This window comes from Pongo abelii, chromosome 18 (assembly GCF_028885655.2).
Source record: "Pongo abelii isolate AG06213 chromosome 18, NHGRI_mPonAbe1-v2.0_pri, whole genome shotgun sequence".
NCBI lineage: Eukaryota > Metazoa > Chordata > Mammalia > Primates > Hominidae > Pongo > Pongo abelii.
In genome coordinates, this window is record NC_072003.2 from 75,796,166 (window position 1) to 75,817,581 (window position 21,416).

The 21,416-nt window shown below is 36.1% G+C and overlaps 1 protein-coding gene across 1 annotated transcript in view; it reads left to right on the plus strand.

The window, feature by feature from the left end:
* The window catches only part of CNTNAP4 (contactin associated protein family member 4), a 291,788-nt gene that overhangs the window by 216,039 nt on the left and 54,333 nt on the right, over nt 1-21,416 (plus strand). Inside the window, exons 13-15 of the mRNA XM_024233533.2 lie at nt 5,509-5,706; nt 11,408-11,564; nt 14,929-15,056. Coding sequence (XP_024089301.2) covers nt 5,509-5,706; nt 11,408-11,564; nt 14,929-15,056 — 483 coding nt within the window. The remainder of the gene's footprint in view (nt 1-5,508; nt 5,707-11,407; nt 11,565-14,928; nt 15,057-21,416) is intronic.

A 21,416-nucleotide genomic window follows, 5' to 3' on the forward strand; every position in this document is an offset into this window, starting at 1 on the left:
GTATGTGTGTGTGTGTGGAAAGAGAGAGAACAAATTCCATGTTTTAGGAGCTTAGATTTTGAAATGAGGTCAGATGGGTCATAGATCCCAAAGAGGAGAGAAATGAAAAAAAGAAAGAAAAAAAGACTGGAGTCACTGGAAGTATGCAGAGATTAAAGGTGCTCCATTCAGCAAGACTATTTAAAAGTATTGATGAAAAAGAGGACATTCAGAAAATTTAAAGCCATGTGGATAGCAAGATGTTCAGAAACACAGATACCCAGAGACAGCTAAATGTCTCCAGTAGCTCTGGAATATTGGAACATATTCAAACAAAAGTGACAACCCCAGAGTATTGCAACCCAGTGAGAAATACATGTTACTACTTGAAACTTTCCTTATTGATCTGGTTTTGCAAATGAGGAAGCCAAGAATGGGGGAGGTTAAGTGTAGGAGGTATAGCTTGAAACTCTCCTTATTGATCTGGTTTTGCAAACCAAGGCTCAGGGTGTAGCAGGGTGAAAATATTGGTAGGAATAGATCAAGCACTGGTCTCTTTTCTCACAGCCTGAAAGTTTTTCCACTAGGAAGAGTTACCTTCTAACAATGTTTCATTGCTTGCAGCCAATAACATATCTTCTAGTTATATAGATCAGGTATAATGACTGCTGAAAATAAGACAAAATGCTGAATCACCAACATGCAAATATGTGTCTTATTAAACAATCCGGTTATTAGTCTAGAACTAGTGTCAAGTGATTCCACATATATTAAAATACCTCTAAGCATTATAAGCTAAAATATACAAAAAAAATCTCTATTTTGAATGGATAATTTCTTAAACGATGTTAAAAGCTGAAATTTCTTTGTAAACAGTTTTCCAAACATAGTTTAAAAATAATTAGTTAGAATAAGGTGAATCCCAGGGGCTGTCCCTATTGCTTTTTCTTTTCTTTTCTTTTTTTCTTTTTTTGAGACCAAGTTTCACTCTTGTTGCCCAGGCTGGAGTGCAATGGCACGATCTCGGCTCGTCTAAACCTCCGCCTCCCAGGTTCAAGCATTTCTCCTGCCTCAGCCTCCCGAGTAGCTGGGATTGCAGGCATGCGCCACCACGCCCAGCTAATTTTGTATTTTTTGTAGAGATGGGGTTTCTCCATGTTGGTCAGGCTGGTCTCGAACTCCCGACCGTAGGTGATCCGCCTGCCTCAGCCTCCCAAAGTGCTGGGATTGTGGGCATGAGCCACTGTGCCCAGCCTTCATTGCTTTTTCTATAATGAAATTGTTTTATGTTCAAGAAGTTTCTCGTTATCAAACATTGCACTGTAAGGATGATTGTTCCAGAGGGGAGAAATTGATGAGTGCCAGAACAGAGACTTTCAGGTTTTTCTAAAAGTGAAAAAGCTATGGGTTAAACTCACCCCTTCTCATGGCTCCATTACTGAGACTCCTGGGTTTAGTTTCCCTGACTCAGTAAGTTTAGAACACAAGGCCTGGGTCTCTGCATTACTAACAAGCACCCCAGGTGATTCTGAGATAGGAGCTCCTGAGACCATTTCAGGAGAAAGCTGGAGAGCGTAAGACTTAAAATAGCATAATTATTTTTACTTTAGAGATTTCAATAATAAAGGCCTTCTTAACAGCTATGAGGGTTAATACATAACTGTCCATTATTCAAATGCGGTCTTATTTACATCGAGCTTTGCTCCAGAAGGCTGGCTGTCTCCCCTCCTGTCTCCTCTGCTTTCCTTAAGACAGCACTTTCTACCTGCTCTTAGGGTCTTTATCACATCTATCACCTTCAGCTATTCAGCATGAAGCAACACAAGCTTTGCAACTGTATTGCTTAAACAGCATGTTTTCTCTTTGCACTGTTATCACACTAAAAAATAGCAGCCAGCCTAAGGTAGATCAAGTTCTTAATTACTCAGTTGCTTTATTTACATATATTGAAATCTCTTCAGGGAGAGATGTGAGTAGACCCAAACTACCATTCATTGTAGATTTTCTGCCTGTTTCAGCCATCTCTTATTCATTTCCCTGTCTCCTTACCCTACCACTCTTTTTGCATTTAGTAAAAGATAATTTGTAATAAAATAAAATCATGATTCTCATACAGATATGAAAATAAAAGTTAAAAAGTTTTAGAGATTTTTGAAATGCATTATTAATGAAGAGATTGGAAAGATATTACAACCAGTTCAAAGGAGAATCCAAAGAAAAGACGTATCTACACATTAGGAACACGGAAACAAATGTGCATATGGAGGCAACACTGGATTCATCCATGGTGGAGGAGGGAAGTCACTAGAACCTCAACCAGGTGGAAGTTGCTTGTCTACAAACAAGACAAGAATTATTTGTTGTAAGGAAACAGTGCCTTTATTTCTAGACAAAGACAAAAAAAAAAAAAAAAAGTCTGGCAACCTATGTTAAAGGATGATTAAATGCGTCTTGGAAGTTAGAGGTAGTGAATTGCTCTGAAGAGATTTAAAGGCTTATCTCCCCCAGATGCATTTGCTTATTTTCTAAGAGTAATAAAAACTTAAGGACTTGTACCTTCTCTCCTCTAAAGAAAATTTGTGACATTCCAGAGCCAAAGTCTCTCTATCACTCTATGGAGGGAAGGAGGAGAGAGTGTGCCAGGCATCCTCTGTGAGTCCAAGCCTCATAATTTTGTGAACCTCCTCTTGTGGTGCAACTCTAGCAGGCACAGCTCTATCTAGCACTCACTGCGTCTGCAGGTGGGAAATTGAGGTATGAGGGATTGATGCTGATGAGATTCTTTATGAGCGAATGGTCCCTGATTCAGAGGTCCTCTGTGTCTGTTAGTATAGATTAGACAGGTAGGTACATAGTAGATAGATCAATAAACAGATATATATAATCTGTGTATTGGCAAGATAACTCCTTAACTTGCAAGTAGGGTAACATCACAGGGCCCGTCACAGTTTCAGATTTAACATTATTTAGCAATTCTAATTGTTATCTACAATTTATAGAATTATATAACAGCTCAAAGCAACGAACATGTCAGAGCCACCGCGGCATCTGAATCAGATAACCTAGGAGGTTGTGCTCTAATCTAGACAATGCGTTGTTTTTATTCATTCGTTTATTCCCTCATTTCTTCAACAAATGTCTTCTACATTTTGTATCAAGCCTTGTGCTGTGTGCTGGAGATATGATTGTTACCAGATCAGAAACTATTGCTATTCTCATAGAGCTTACAGACTGGTAGGAAAGACCAATAAAGTCAACCACAAAGTATTGAATTACAAATTGTGATGAAGTGCATGTCTTTTACCACTCTTATTCCTAAATAGGTGTTTGTAGAAACTTCAGATCACTCAATGATGTCTGAAAGAACAGTAAAGAGGCTCTAATTTGAGACTTTTCAGAGATTTCCAGATTAATGAAGCACATGAGGTTTGGAACCTGGCTTTTAAGGCACCTATCTCCGTTGCTCAAAATCTGTTGTGACAATTTCATTGTGTCTGTTCTGCCCTGGAAATCTAGATGGCCTGATAAGTGTGGCATCTGTTTAACATCATACCTTGTAGTGCTTTTTATTAGAGAATAAAATCATTTACAGGGACTATCATAATATTGAAATATTTTAGAATTTCAAAAGGAAATGTTTTTATGAGCTACTCTTTAATGGTTGCCATGCACTATGGCCTTGAATCTCTTGCAACACCTTTAAATACCTTTAGAATCAGATGTTAATTGTGACCCAGTGGATGCTAAACTACAGGGAAGTCTCACTCAGTGTGATCCAGAAGGGAAAGAGACAAAGGCCTCAAGCAGGTATATTGTCCGCCTCTCTTGGTAGCTAGCTTCTTCTTGCATGCCATTGATTTACCACAAGAAAAGGTGAATAGTTTTTTTGAACAAAAGAAACAGAGTCCAACAGTGGCTAGGCTGTCAGATTTGTCTAGTTAATAATAACCTTAAACTTCCAATAGCCAAGGCTGAGTTGGCTGAAATTATAGAATTTCAGACCTCGTTCTGCCAATTTAATTTCCAGATTTGGAAATGGAGGCTCAGATTTTACCTGACTTTCCTAGGGGCACAAGATCCATGCCAGATCTGCAACTCAGATCTCTTAATTGACTTCGACATTATACTGCTGGCCACCCATAATTTCATTGGCTGGTAGATTAAGTTCTGTTTGAGAGCATTCTACTGTTGAAGGGTGAACTGAAATGCAAGGGGGAAATACAAAAATAACAGCTATTGTTTCGCAGAAAAATAATAATCCACATGTGGAAGGCAATAATTCTGTGAAGTTAGTCCAGCCTCATTTAGCCTGCCTCTCTAATCCAAACTCCGATGACTGGGAAAGGAATGGGAATGAAATTTTCAAAGTATACCTCCTTATTTGGATTGTTGATCTATGTGAATGTCTTAGTTAAAAAGAGAGGGGAAAGTTTTGCCTACTATTACTATTTTTCTCCAGTTTGGGATATTCCTCTGTATTACAGAAGAGTTATGTGACTTAACAGCACATATGTAGTAGAGTTTTGACAACTTTCACTCTGTTTTTTGTCTACTAAATCAGAGGCTTTTTGATTTATCTGTTCTTGTGTCTGCATATATCACAGAAAATATAGTGTAAAGTCTATTGCTGGTAAAGTTGAAGGGCAGATATCATATGCCTATCATCTGTTACAAACATTGTGAGATTTTTATTTCATCTAAGAAATTTTGGTAATCAGTATGATGGAAATGTTTACAGACATTCAGGCACCAATAGTGATAACTCTAGTAGATACTCAAAGATATTTTACTTTTGTGTTAGTTGAGATGCTGTGTCAGATGCATTCAATTCAAAAGAGTAACTTCCTATTGAACTGCCTAACTGTCCAGATCACATGATATCAAAATGAGTATTTCAAATTTAATTTTAAAAAGATGTACACTCATAATTAAATGTTGATTAAAGAGAGGTGTATAGAGGGCTACAAAATTTTGACTTTATTTTTGCTGATACCGTGAATAGTTGTTAAGAGTAGAAAAGGGGCTGCTTACATTATGTAATGTAAATTATTTCTTGAATTCTAATATACACTTTTTTCATATTGTGATATCACTGGATTTTGGGCGTGTTGATGAATAATGTTTTGTAGTTATAATAGGCAGCATTTTTTCCTTTCTTGCAGAGAAATAAAATAATGATGCATCTTTAAAAAGATGGAATATCAATTTCAATGAAATAAAATACATCACAAAAAATAATCAGATTTCCTAATATTTTTCATCATATATATTGTGTGGCTAAATTATATGAAAATATTAAATAAAATTACTGTAAATGCATAGCAATAGTATATCTTTCAGGAAAAATCATCACTTACCATAACTTAAAAATTCTGAGAATCCATTTGTGTTGATTCTACCTCTCAGAGAAGTTTGATGACTAGAAAAATTTGACTCAGATAAAAGGTGATTTTGATTTTCTTTATTTATTTTAACTTTTGCAGACTAGTGATGGTCTCCTCTCTTTCTCCCCCCATTTCTGCATACAAGAAACTGCATGGACCATCATACAGCACAACGGCTCTGACTTAACAAGAGTCAGAAATACTAATCCAGAGAACCCATATGCTGGGTTTTTCGAGTATGTGGCCAGCATGGAGCAACTTCAGGCCACTATTAACCGTGCGGAGTACTGTGAACAGGAGTTTACTTATTACTGCAAGAAGTCACGGCTGGTCAATAAGCAAGGTAAGTAAACCATGGTGTCTGTCTTGTTGCACACATCACATCATGCACTTACTCAACTAGCTCCTGAGGATTTTAATTCTGCAAAGTGGTGGCATCTAGCCACTGAGGGTATATGATCTTGCATACTTAGTAAACATGTCACAGTCTGGAAGTCACAAAGATGCTTCTGCCTGAAGAAAAGAACAAGGTCAATTTACACTGAGCTTTATTCAAAGCCTTTATTGCTTTTAAACTCTCTTTCTGGCCTTAACTGGATAACTATACAGCAAAGGCCTCCTTCTGATACTCAATGAATGCACAGTGTTTATCCCTGATAAAGGGCAAGTGACACATAAGGTTTATTTTATCATGGAAAACAGCTAATAAAAATATGACTTAGTTTTCTGAAAGTGAGTATTCTATGTGCGTCTTTCTCATGGATTGTTAACAGCCTCTGGGTATAATTGAAAATTAGAAAAGGCTGCCAGAGACACAGTTGATTCACTAGTTCAAGGAGGAATCAGAACCATCTTAACTCTTTATTTGATTCTGCTGTGAACAACCAGTCTGCTCCTAAGTTCTGGTTTTGGTCTTATGTTTTCTGTCTTTAGGGCATCTCATTATGTCAGAGCCTCTGTTTCCACCACATCTGCCTTAGAGTAGGCCTTAATGAGCTAATTCTTGAAGTCACTGCAAGAGCTTTCCAACTGGCCTCCTAGCTTGTCATCTCTTCACATCTCCTAACCATCCAATGCAAAATCCAAAATAGTACTCTCTGTGAAGAAAATTAACCTTTAAGAAATGCTGCTCCCACTTTTAAGAAACACAGTTTTCTATTTTTTTTTAAATTATTATTATACTTTAAGTTTTAGGGTACATGTGCACAACGTGCAGGTTTGTTACATATGTATACATGTGCCATGTTGGTGTGCTGCACCCATTAACTTGTCATTTAGCATCAGGTATATCTCCTAATGCTATCCCTCCCCCCTCCCCCCACCCCACAACAGGCCCCGGTGTGTGATGTTCCCCTTCCTGTGCCCATGTGTTCTCATTGTTCAATTCCCACCTATGAGTGAGAACATGTGGTGTTTGGTTTTTTGTCCTTGCGATAGTTTACTGAGAATGATGGTTTCCAGCTTCATCCATGTCCCTACAAAGGACATGAACTCATCATTTTTTATGGCTGCATAGTATTCAATGGTGTATATGTGCCACATTTTCTTAATCCAGTCTATCATTGTTGGACATTTGGGTTGGTTCCAAGTCTTTGCTATTGTGAATAGTGCCGCAGTAAACATACATGTGCATGTGTCTTTATAGCAGCATGATTTATAATCCTTTGGGTATATACCCAGTAATGGGATGGCTGGGTCAAATGGTATTTCTAGTTCTAGATCCCTGAGGAATCGCCACACTGACTTCCACAATGGTTGAACTAGTTTACAGTCCCACCAACAGTGTAACACAGTTCTATTTAAGAAGCTCTACCACCTTTCTGTTGTTTGTCTGTCCGACACAGCCTCTTCTGCTGGATCCTGGAATTGCGTATTCTGTGTCCATCCTGCTTATACAACCCTCGTGCCACCCTCCAACATGTATTTTCTAGCAGTGGCATTGAGGTGTATTTTTCTTTACATATTAGATAAAATTCTAAGACATCTGTGCAATAATGCCACTTCTTTCACGTTCACTCCTGCTTGTCCTAAGAAGGGCTAGAGTTCCAGATAGAATGACAAAAATTTAAAAAGAAATTTGTTTCATATAGAAATAGCATATGTCATAGAGATCATGCAAAAATGCTGAACTGTTGTTCTGACATTTGAACCCTGCATTTCCGATTAAGTCTCTCTCTATTTATTCTCCACCCACTAAAAATCAGATTATTTTCTCCCCTGTGACTGACTGCCCCCTTGCCCTTCTCTCCTCTTTCTCCTCCTCGTTTTCCTTTTTCAGAATGTTCTCATTTGGTCTCTCCTCCTCCAATCCCATCTTTCTGGAACCCACCCAAAACTTATCTCCTCCTGAAACCTCAGTTCTGTGTGCAAATGAGGATCAGACTGTTGTAGTACAAACAGTATAGGATTTACAGCTGGAGGTGTGGGTGTGTTTCTCGTTGGCTAGGTGCATCTAGAACATAGATAGATGAAACCTTGATTCATGAAATGGACGAATGGTTAATGAATCTCAGTCTTTGTTTTCTTTTCTCTGAAATGGGGCCAATGATACCAGCCTCACAGAGGTACAGTGATGATTGGGTGGCATAGCACGTACAAAGTGCATGGCATGAGCCCCCCTCATTTCCAGCTCTCCAGGGCATTGTGGCCATAGTGAACATACACAGTTTAGTTTGTAACAGGTTGTTCATTGTTGCTGAATATTCATCTTAGAATAAAAAAACAGATAAGCAAATCTGGAAGGGTATTCTGAGAAGAAGAATGGTAATTATGGAAGAGTAAATGAATGCTATGGAACAAAATGAACTCAGGTCATTTATGTGGAAAAGAGAGATAAAAGGAGGTCATGCAGTATATGTCTTTCAGTGTTTGGCTTATTCTATTTAGTATAATGCCTTTCATGTTCATCCATGTTGTCACAAATGGCAGGACTTCCTTCTATTAAGGCTGAATGATATGCCATTGTGTGTGTGTGTGTGTGTGTGTGTGTGTGTGTATCACATTTTCTTTATCCATTCATCAATGGACACTTAGGTTTTTCCATATCTTGGCTATTGTGAATAAAGCCACAACGAACATAGGAGTGAAAACGTCTCTTCAAGATACTGCAGGATGTTATGCTGAGTGAAATAAGCCAGACACAGAAAGACAAATGCTTCATGATCCCACCGATATATGAAATCTTGAAAAGTTGAACTCATATAGAAACAGAGTAAAACAGTGATTTCTAGGGAAGAGAGTTGGTGTGGAAATGTTGGTCAAAGGGTACAAATTTGCAGCTGTAAGATGAATATATTCTGGAGACATAGTATACAGAATGATTACTATAGTTAACAACAGTGTATTGTATACTTGAAATCTGCTAAGAGAGTTGATTTTGGTATTCTCACCATAAAAATATGAAGTAGCTATGTGAAGTGGTGGCTATGTTAATTAGTGTGATTGTGGTAATCATTTCACAGTGTATATCAAAACATTGCTTTGCACACCTTAAATGTGTACAATTTTTATTTGTCAATTTTACTGCGAAGCTGAAAAATAAAACATAAGAAAATACAAAAGAAGGATGGTTATCAAAGTTGACAAAGAAGTCAAGCTGTAACAGAACCAGAAAGCAAAATCCCTGAGAGACTGTTGAGCAAACACCACACAGAGTAAAGGGGCTTGATATGGTTTGGCTGTGTCCCCACCCAAATCTCACCTTGAATTGTAATAATCCTCATGTGTCAAGGGTGGGGCCAGGTGGAGATAATTGAATCATGGGGACAGTTTCCTCCATACTGTTCTCATGGCAGTGAATAAGTCTCATGAGATCTTATGGTTTTATGAATGGGAGTTCCTCTGCACAAGCTCTCTTGCTTGCCGCCGTGTAAGATGTGGCTTTGCCCTTCCTTGCCTTCTGCCATGATTTTGAGGCCTCCCCAGCCATGTGGAACTATGAGTCCATCAAACCTCTTTTCCGTATAAATTACCCAGTCTCAGGTATGTCTTTATTAGCAGCATGAAGACAAACTAATACAGAGGTTGACACAGAATGTGAAGGAATCCCCACCTTTAAGCCCAGTTGTGCCTGCACACTTTTTTTTTTTTTTTAATGCTTCCCTGGTGTTTCAGGCTCAATAACCAGTTTTAGGAAGTCAACTCCAGAAAGGCATGGAAAAGGGGATCCAGAAAGGCGTGGAACATGACTAAACACAGAAATTTTTCTCAGGTTGGTGACCTCATGATTCGTGTGGAATAGATTTGAGGTGGAGAGAGTTAACAGAACAATTGAATTCTGAGGTCACAATAAGAAATATAATGGGGTAGAACAGGAAGTTGTTTTCAGGCAAGCTATATTTAGAGTTTCAGATCTTGGTGATTTAGTGTCAAGTGATAATGATTCCATATGTGAATGAATAAAGTGAAATGTGTATGAAAATATGTTTTCTGCTGCTGAGGATCTGTGACTCAGCACACAGGAAGGGTGATCAGTGGGAATGCTCAAGTCATTTAGGATATTAATTACGGGAGGTGGAATGTTCTACCGTATCCACGGATATTTTTTACCTTTAATTTTTATTTCTCAGGATTTTAAAAATGCATTTCTTTACCAATTTAAATTCCTTAGTACTTTTTTTAAAAGTCTTGGATTGAACCAAAGTCTGATACCTTAAAAAACATTCAGTGATTTCTATTTTATAGGGAAGACACGAAATTTAGATGTGGGAATATGGTTCAGTATTTAAGAATAACAATTTATTTTTCTTTTTAATCTATGAAAACATAATGTTTTAAGCAGCATATTGAAATATATTTATTAAGTATTTCAAGTAATTTTCACCTTCTGGTGAAGGGCTAATCATGTAATTAAAAAAAGATGAAGATTCTTCATATTAATGCATTTATGCATAACACAGCTTCTAATAAGTCTTTGCTGGTTTTTTGTTTTTGTTTTTGTTTTGACATGGCCAGACTGGCATGTATAGTAACCCTGGGAGAGAGGTTGTCAGCATTAGCACAGGGGCTATCTAACAGTAAGTTGAAATGAGCATTGGCATTTATAAGCAAGAGAGAAATTAGTAAAAATCCCAGATTCTCAGTAGGGCTAATGGTGACGACTTAAAGGTTTGAAAGTCGACAGAAAAATGATCAAGCACCCTTGAGAAACTGACTGATTCTATGTTGCTTACATTCTTCTCATGCCCTGATTCTCAGATGACTACAATTTTTCCTCCATACTTTTTTTTTTCCATGATAGATTGGCTACATGCTTCACGTCCTTCTCTGAAAATCCTTGCCTAGATGTTCTGTCTGTTCCTTGCTCTAGTTGCTTGGCATCATGTTTAGTCTTAACTCTGAGAAGGAGCTGGTAGCTGAACATTTATCGTAGGAAGAGATGCATTTGGGGGAGGGAAACTTCTGTTGAGTATAATATTCGCTTCCAGCATGAAGATTTTTCAGTGTTATTTCTGTAGTCTTCAAATAAATAGCCAAGCCATTAAATGGAAGATAAAATATATACTTCCAAATAAATCTTAAATCATGACAAGGGAGTGCCAAATCATGCCTAACGTTTTTTAACAGCTAGGATATTTTTAGAGAATAAATTTATTGCGATAAATCAGGGACTTTACATAACATTCCATAATGCTTTAATGGGCATTTCATGATTTCAAATCAATTTTGCTTTGGTACGTTAATTACTATGATTTATATTTTGATGCTAACTTGTTTCAAAATTATTTTTAAAGAAATTGCATATGTGAGCTGCTCTCAATCCATTTTTTACTATCATGCCTAAATTAAATAGGAACTGCTGGTTTCTTTTCTACCCAAGAACAAATGTATTGGTCGTTTAAGCCTAAATAATAACTTTTTTATAAAAAAAGTTTTCTTAAGAAAATGCCAGCAATTATACTGTTTTGCATGTCCTTAAATCAAATCAATCTTTCTCCTTCTCTCCTTTTATTCTTTTTAACGATTTTGGAAGAAAAGGAATTATACTGGGAGAGAAGGTGGTGGAACATAAAACAGATGTCACATTTTTCACGTTTTTCTTTCAGATGGAACCCCTCTGAGTTGGTGGGTAGGAAGAACCAATGAAACGCAAACCTACTGGGGAGGTTCTTCACCTGATCTTCAAAAATGTACTTGTGGATTAGAGGGAAACTGCATTGATTCTCAGTATTACTGCAATTGTGATGCTGACCGGAATGAATGGTGATTTCCATATGATTTCTTTATGCAAGAAAAAGTTCATTTAAAAAAATTGATCACTCAAAGTATGTATAGCTAGCCAGATACTGAACAAGTTAGTGCAATGAAGTAATTAAATAAAGGTATGTTTTAATGAAACATGGTATATAGTCAATAGAATCCTTAGTATTAAGTCAATGCCTTCTTGAGTTATTTTCTGTAATGGACCATAAGTCATGCACATTTTAATTTTATAATCAAACAGAGACATCTGTTACATGGGGAATTAATTATTATTCCTTTTAAAACTATATATAAGCAGATATACTATTATCTTAAAAATATGTTTACAGCCAAAGCACATTTCTTCAGTAATCTACCTATAAAAGCTTTAAAATTATCAACTTAGAATTTACTACAATTATTTTAGCATGCAATTGTTTTATATTTTTAAAAAGACAAATCATACTACAAAGAACTAATGTTCTGTGGATTATATTTTGAAAAAAGAAATCTGTAACATTTTAGGAATTTTAAAATCGAATTTAAAATATTCCTCTAAGCAGAGAAGAAGCTTATGCATGTGTTCTTTATCTGAAAAGTTTAAAAAAGACATTGATAGTATTTGAGACTAGAGTTGACATGTATACTGCTCTTATTATTTGTAAAGTGAAAATATTTTAAATGTTTATATTTACATTTCAGCATAACGTATGTATATGTTACATTGCTAAGCAACTAGAACTGTACAGAAGACTTATTTTTAACAAATATTCATAGTCAATCTGGATGTAATATGAGTGATTTTGTTACAGAATGCACATTGATTACAGTGATAAATCCGTTAATTGAGGTCATGATTTGAATTAGATAATATTTCATTTATTTAGTTGGGAGACATCAAGATTATGTTATATATGTGTGTGTGTGTGTGTATGTGTATTTCTTTTAGAATTGCACTTTTAGTGTTAACATGTTTGGTATGAAGAACATTGTCTCTCGTACTTAAACTCTCATTTTTCAAATTTCTACTCCCTTTGGAAGGCACCCTTTTCTTATCACTACCTTCGCAAAAAAAATACCTACACAGTAATAGTGTATTTTAAAATGTAAATAAAATGCTAGTAGTAATGCTTAACAACAGTAAAACTTACCTAATCATCAGTAACTCTCCAATGCTTCCATAAGATATTGCTAATTAAAAATGACTTTTAAAAATAAGATTATAAAACTTCTCGTATTAAATTCCGCTAATGGTGAAGTAACTTGCATAGAGCTAACCCTTCTCAGATAATTGTTGTAAATCCAGAGAAAAAATGTTATAAAAACAACTACTTGAAATAAGCAGAAAGTAACCAAATGTTGGCAGAAACTGCCCATGTGTTTACAGCAAAGACAATATCCCAGATATAGAGATAGGATTGAAAATTAAGCAAAATTCACACAGGCTCCACCTAATGAACTATCAAACCAAGCAATGGCAATTTATTGTGATAAGGCTGTGATTTAACTGCCTATGAAAACAAAAATGAGATCTTTAAAGAATAACAAAAGATTCTGGAATCTTTACAATGTATCCATGATATCCAGCATGTTATAACATGTACTGAATATTCAAAAAAGACTACATTTTCATCTAAAGTCAAGAAATTAAGAGCAGTTATTACAAACCAACCTTGGGGTACTGATGTTTGAACTGGCAGAAAGAAACTTTACAGCAACTATTATAAAAATATTTGAAGACTTAAAGGTAAAAATAATCACAATGTGTAAACAAAGGGTATTTTAAGCAGACGATAAGTGAGAACTATAATATGGAACCAAATGTGAATTTTAGAATAGAAAAGAGCATCTGAAATAACAAATTCTAATAGAAATGCTTCAGGCTAAAGAGAAATAATGGATGAAAACTCAGATCTTCAGGAAGAAGTGAAAAGCACTGGAAATTGCAAATATGTTGGTAAATATAAAAGCCAGTGTTTAAATTATTTTCTTAATTAAAAAATTAAATTCACTGTTTACTTTTATTATAAAGTTTATAACATATGGATTTACAATATATTACAACAATAGATAAAAGAATATGTGTGTGGAGGGGAGCAGTGTTAAGTGAATTATGTCTTAGCAAGCTTCTGACATTTCACATTGTTAAAAAACATAATGTTTAAATAGACTGTGATAAATTAAGAATTTACTTTGTAATCTGTAAAGCAAACGTTGAAATACAATAAATATAGCTAAAATGTGAATAAAGAAAATAAAATGAAATACAAAAAATATGGAATAAACCAAGAGGAGGCAGCAAAGGAAAACAGAAATACAAGAAATCATATCGGGGGGCAGCCATAAAAAGGGATGAGTTCATGTCCTTTGCGGAGACATGGATGAAGCTGGAAACCGTCATTCTCAGCAAAATAACACAGGAACAGAAAACCAAACACCGCATGTTCTCACTCATAAGTGAGAGCTGAACAATGAGAACATATGGACACAGGGGGGAACATCACACACTGGGGCCTGTTGGGGAGTGGGGGGATAGGGGAGGGATAGCATTAGGAAACATACCTAATGTAGATGATGGGTTGATGGGTGCACCAAACCACCATGGCATGTGTATACCTGAGTAACAAACCTGCATGTTCTGCACATGTATCCTAGAACTTAAAGTATAATAAAATAAAATAAAATGCTACAACATTTCAAAAAATAAAAAGAAATCTTATGGGGGAAACAAAAGAAATAGCAAAATGGTAGACCTCAAACTACAGTATCAATCATTACACTAAATGTTAATGTATTAACCAATTCCAGTAAAAAGATAGAAAATTGTCCATTGAATTAAAAAATCTCCAACTGTTCTATTTTTAACATATGCTATATTTTATATTCTCTATTACATATTTTCTATAAGAGACATTAAAATGTCATTATGTTTTGGCCAGGCCCAGTGGCTCACACTTGTAATCCCTACACTTCTGGAGGCGGAGGCAGGTGGATCACTTGAGGCCAGGAGTTCAAGACCAGCCTGGCCAACATGGCAAAACCCTGACTCTTCCAAAAATTACAAAAGTTAATTGGGTGTGGTGGTACACATCTGTAATCTCAGCTACTTGGGAGGCTGAGGCACAAGAATGGATTTAACCCAGAAAGAGGAGGTTGCAGTGAGCCAAAATTGTGCCACTGCACTCCAGCCTGGGAGACAGAGTGAGACCCTGTCTCAAAATAATAATAAATAAATCAAATGTCATTCTGTTTTTATGTGCTCCGATGAGTGACTGGATCCTTACTCTTTTGTAGGTGCAAATTTAGTTCAGAGCATCTTGGTTTTGCAATGCAATAAGGACTATTAAAAGTTCTTAAGAATTTTGTTGTTGCTATTTTTTTTTAGGACAAATGACACTGGATTGCTTGCTTATAAAGAACATCTTCCAGTAACTAAGATCGTGATTACAGACACAGGCCGACTGCATTCAGAAGCAGCTTATAAACTGGGGCCTCTACTCTGCAGGGGAGACAGTAAGTGGTTACGATGTGTTGAAACCGTATTTGAGAAAAGAACCATGACTTAAAGTACCATCACTTAAGCATCATGTTTCTATCACATAATAACTAATCAGACTTCTATTGTGAACATTTTTAAGTACGGTCTGAAATACTCTTTCAGTCAGTCAACAAATAAGTACTCCTATGAAGTACAAAGCTATGATGGCAAAACTTGTTAAGGTTCTAAGAGAAAGAAACCACTGGGCATCTCAACTTGATTAGTTCATGAGTACATTCCAGCATTCCTGAATTTCTAATTGCTGTTACCCACATAGGAAAGCCTTAGTGCTAAACACAGTTATTAATAATTCATGTGAATTTCCTACTGTTAGGCCTGGGATGAAATTAGAATGTCAGTGGAATCATGTCATTTTAACCCCAAATATATTTCAACTGTAAATCTCTTTTTTTTTTCAGTTTGTGTATCTGTGTGCATTGACTTTAAACCAGTGGTACATGCTGTTTTGCATATGCAATGCATTAACACTTTAAACCAGAATTTTAAAGTTCAAATATAGTTCCACTATATTTATGTTCCATATATACATATATATGTTTTATATATATATATATGTTTTCTTTGATCAGAGAATGAAATGAGCATATGTATTCATTTATAGATTGTTGACCTCTCTGAAAAGAGTTAGGTTAGAGACTAGTGCATTAAATATGTTTGCTTTTAGTATTTCCAGAACTTAAAATGGAAATAGATGAAATATTTGTTTACATTAACACCACACCTTAAAATAAAATTTTATGCTAGGGGCACAACAGAATAAGAGGGAATCTGACAATTCAGTGGATTTATGGAGACACAGAGCAGAAGTTGCTTAGTTAAAAAGCAAAGAAGATACTGGCCTTTAAAAATTATATATACATTGTAAATACTGTTTACCATTATACTTACCATCTCTGATATGTATCACCTCTACTTCCTGTTCTGTCAGTGAGCCTTACACAATCCCATGAAGATGACATAGGATATTTCATGGGAAAAAAATTATGTGCAGAGATGAGGTTGTAAACTTCAGATGCATCCAGGAGGGTGTAACGATTTTTCATGGCTGTAGAGAAGTTGTTTTGTACATCACGTGTACCTTTCACTGCTTGCTCTGATCTTAACCCTGCAGGGACCCAGACTGGCTTCCTCCGCCTTCCTTATTTCATTAGCCAAAACCCCTGTGTATTTGTATGTTTTAAGTGAGGTCCCTACCAACTGTCTCCCTTAGACTTTCTTTCTCCCAGACTTCCTGTCATCATTTTAAGCACACAACATCGTTCCACTTAGAGCAGTGATTCTCCGTCCAAGGCAATCTTGCCCTGCAGTGGACATTTGGCAGTGTTCAGAGACATTGTTGGTTATCACATTGGGGAGCGGGATGCTACTGGCATGTAGTGGGAGAGGTCAGGGTTGCTGCTAAACATCCTACAATGCATGAGACAGCCCTCCACAGAGAAGAATTATCTGGCCCTAAATGTCAATAGTACTGAGGTTGAGAAACTAGAGCTTTGAACTACTGTGACCGTGGGAATACAGAGGGGAGCTACTACATTAGCACTAAGAATTTACAAATAGTTTCAAGTATTTAGAGACCCACTAATTAATCTCTGACTTATTAATTAAATAGTAATCAAGTGATTGGTCTTCTTGCCTCCTATATCTATTTTTAGCGTTGAGGTTCATCTTCACGTGAGGTTATTTTCTGTGTGAAGGACTAAGGACTAAGGACTATTTTCTGCATGAAGCGTTCTTTATTTTCTCAGTTAGATGAGCAGTGGCTTCAGAACAGCGAATACTCCTTTTTTTCCATATGGGAAATCTGTACCACTTAAGTTACAACGCCATAGGTACTTTTTTTTTTTTCATTTCCAAGTGAGGCTCACTGGGCAGATATAGGACTAACAGATATAGGATCATGCACAGTAGGCCTTATAAGCAGAGAAAAGCTGCATGGACATTACTTTGAAGGCATCAGGACTACACATTGAATAATTTAAGACTGAGAAATAACTTAATTCTCGTGATTCAATTGAAAGCCTGGCGATCAGTTATAAACCTAAAGATCAGTAAAGTGACCTCTGATGTAAGACAAGGAGAAGATGAGAGCTTGAACTAGGCAATGATTGGCATAGAGCTTTAAAAAGGGGATCAACTACGAGGTAAATTCGATATGATTTAGGTGTAAGATTGAGAGTTAAAGCCTTGGGGATGATCTCTAGCTTTCTGATTTGAATAAAACCATTACTGTCATTCATTGAGACAGGAGATTAACTTTTTTTTTTTTTTTAACAGAAAAGTAAAAAAGTGAGAATGAAAAAAGTAATATTTTCATTTTCTCACACAAATGAGAGATATTGAAAAATGTGGATCAGCCATATTTTTCTAGGAAAGAAGGTGAAGTTGTGGGAAAGCAGGACAAATAAAACATGACTATTAGACCTACTAATACCGGTTATGAGGTTACCCTAATTTATTTATGTTGTCTTTTTTCAAAGCTTTCTTTTCATTTTGTTTTGAATTTCATTTTACTGTTGCTATTATTGTTGATATCAGAAATCAGCTAACAAACTAGGAAATAAGAGAACTTCCTCCATGGCGTAAAGGACATCTGTGAAAATCTGATAGCTAATGTCATACTTTGAATAGTCAAGGATATAACTGCTTTCCCTTTAGGTTCAGGATAAAGGCAAGAATGTCTGCTATCACTACTCCTATTCGATCTATTACTCATGGTCCTAGCACATGTAATAAGTCAAGGAGAGGAATTCAAAGCATTTATTAGGTTGCAGCAAAAGTTAATCAACCTGATTTTAATGGCAAATCCGGTTGCCATTAAAAGAAGTGGCAAAAACTACAATTACTTTTGCACCAACCTTAGGTCAGAATGAATGAAATAAAATGTCTATTTACAGGTGACATGACTTTCTAGGTAGAAAATCTCAAATAATTTATATTTTTAAAAAGTGAGTTTAGCAAAGTCACAGGATTCAAGGTCAATGTTCAAAAGTAAATTATATATATATTTTTTATTATTACACTTTAAGTTCTAGGGTACATGTGCACAACATGCAGGTTTGTTACATATGTATATATGCGCCATGTTGGTGTGCTGCACCCATTAACTCGTCATTTACATTAGGTATATCTCCTAATGCTATCCCTCCCCACTCCCCCCATCCCACAACAGGCCCCGGTGTGTGATGTCCCCCTTCCTGTGTCCAAATGTTCTGATTGTTTAATTCCCACCTATGAGTGAGAACATGTGATGTTTGGTTTTTTGTCTTTGTGATAGTTTGCTGAGAATGATGGTTTCCAAAAGTAAATTATATTTCTGTATGCTAATGATAAAAAATTATAAATGAGATTTTAAAAGTACCATTTTTATACTAGCATCAACAACATAAAATATTTTGGTGTAAATATAACAAATTATTAAGAAAAAATTAAGAAAATTATATTTAAAAATTTACGAATTAAAAGATTTGATAAGATGTCCATTTTTCCCAAATTTATATATAGACTGAAAACAATCCCAATTAAAATCCAGCAATCTCTTTTTTTGGGGGGGAGTAGAAATTGGAAAGCTTATCTTTAAATGTATACTGAAATGCAAAGAAAGTAGAATAGCAAAAATGTTTTGAAAAATATAAACAAAGTTTGAGATACACTACCAGATTATAAGACTTACTATAAAACTAACAGATATTCAAGGAAGTGTGATTTTTGACATTACAATAGACAAATACATGAATGGAATAGAATAGAGAGCCCAAAAATAGACCCTTGTATTCATGGTTGCTTGACTTTTTACAAAGCTGCCAAGGGAACTCAACGATGAAAGGATAGAATTTTTCAAGAAACAGATCTGGAACAATCCAAATCCAATTGAAAAAGAAAAACAGAATTAAAAAAAAGAGTGTCAATTCATACTTCAAAGCAGATACAAAAATTAACTCAAGATTAATCATAAACTTAAATCTAAAACCACAAACTATAACACTGCTCTAAGAAAATACAAGGGAAAATCTTAGTGGCCTCGGGCTGGGCATAGATTTCTTAGATACAACACTAAAAGTACAATTCATAAAATAAAAATAATAATAAATTGGGTTTCACTAAAAAGCTTCTGCCTTTAAAATGACACTGTCAAGAAATTGAAAAGAAAAGCTACAGACTGGGTGAAAATATTTGCAAAATACGTGTTTTATAGAGGCTAATACCCAGAAGATAAAAGTAACTCTATCATGGTGCAATAATACTTGAAAAATCAATTTACAAATGGGCAAAAGATTTGCACATACACATCACAGAAAAAATATGGATTTAAATAAGCACATTAAAGATCCTTAGCATCATTAGTTATTAGGGGAATGCAAACTAGTACCACAATGTGATACCAATATATAACTGTTAACATTTAACAAATAATAATAACAAAAAAAATATAACAAGTGCTAGTGAGTATTTAGAGCAACTAGAACTCTGGTACATTGTGCTACAGATGCAAAATGGTACATACTGCTTTGGAAAAGAATTTGGTTTCTTATAATGTTAAACCCACATTTACCATATGACCCAGCAATCCCCATCTTAGGATTTTATCCAAGAAAAAAGGAAAATCTATATGCATATAGTCAGTTTTTTGTTATTATTACTGGCTTTATTCCATAGTCCCCTAAAAATGGAAACCACTCAAATGTTTATCAGCTAGTGAAAGGTTACACGTTCCATTTTACTGTGGTGTACCCACAATACACAGTGGAATACTACTAAACAATTAAAAAATAGACTGTTGATAACATGCAACAACATAGATGAATCTCAACTGCATTACTCTAAGTGAAAGAAGCCAGACTAAAAAGCCTACATGCTTTGAATGATTCAATTTCTAAGATATTCTGGAAAAGTCAAAACCATAGGAACAGAAAAAGGATCTCTGCTGCAAGAACTTTGAGGTGAGAGGAATTTTACACAGGGGTACAAGAAAACTTTGTCAGGTGAAAACAATGTTCCATATCTTGAGGGTGGTGGTGTTTTAATGGTTTCAGGTCCTTGTCAACTTCTAGAGCTACACAGAAAAAAAGGCTGAATTGTACTCTATGTAAATTACTATAATTTATTAATATATTTTAATAATAAATGATGTCTTATTCAACACATCTGACTGAAAAACAAAACAAAAAAGTTAATAACAGTTTGCATAGCTATAGTTGCTTAATTTTAAGAATTGGAGGCTGAGCGCAGTTGCTCAAACCTATAATCCCAGGGCTATAGGAGGTCAAGATGGGCAGATTGGTTGAGACCGGGAGCTCAAGGCTGCAGTGAGCTATGATTGCACCACTGCACTACAGCCTGAGCAACAGAGTGAGACCTTGTCTCTTAGAAAACAAAATAGGGTCATCAAAACAAACAGAGAAACAACCAACCACTAGAAGTAAATTCATGGAACAGTAAAGATTTCAGTAACATGGATATTCTCCAATTCTCCAGCACATTTCTGGAATCGTGCTGAATATGTTTCTAACTTATATTGACTTTAGAGACTTTAGAAAAAGAGTCAAAGGAAAGAATCAAGGGAAAACATCTGGGTCTACCAGTTAGCAGAAAGGTCATTAGTAGGAGGAGTCACCTATATATTTCCTATGTAATCAGCCTGCCAAGAGCAGTGGGAACATATTTATTTTTGAGGAACCATCCAAAGTCTTTTAGACCAACAGTTCCTTCACTTTAGCATGTATAAAAATTACTTGGAGAGCTTGTTGTCACACAGATTTCCGCTCCTTATCCCAGAGACTGTGATTCAGGGGGTGTGGGTAGGAGAATCTTTCTTTCTTTACCTCCCTCCCTCCCTTCCTCCCTTCTTCCCTTCCTCATTTCCTTCTTTCCTCCCTTCCTCCCTTCCTCCCTTCCTCCCTTTCCTTCCCTTCCCTTCTTCCCTCCCCTTCCACTTCCCTTCCGTTCCTTTTTTTTTTTTTTTTTGACAGAATCTCCCTGTGTTGCTCCGGCTGGAGTGCAGTTGGCTCATTGCAAACTCCGCCTCCTGGGTTCAAGTGATTCTCCTGCCTCAGCCTCCCAAGTAGCTGGGATTACAGGCGTATGCCACCACGACCAGTTAATTTTTGTGTTTTTAGTAGAGACAGGGTTTCATCATGTTGGCCAGGCTGGTCTCACACCCCAGACCTCAAATGATCTGCCCACCTCGGCCTCCCACAGTGCTAGGATTACAGGCATGAGCCACCCCAGCTGCCTGGGTACGAGAATTGCTAACAGGCTTCCACATGCTGCTGCCGGTCCATGGACCACTCCATGTAGTGCTGCCCCCAGCCAGTGTG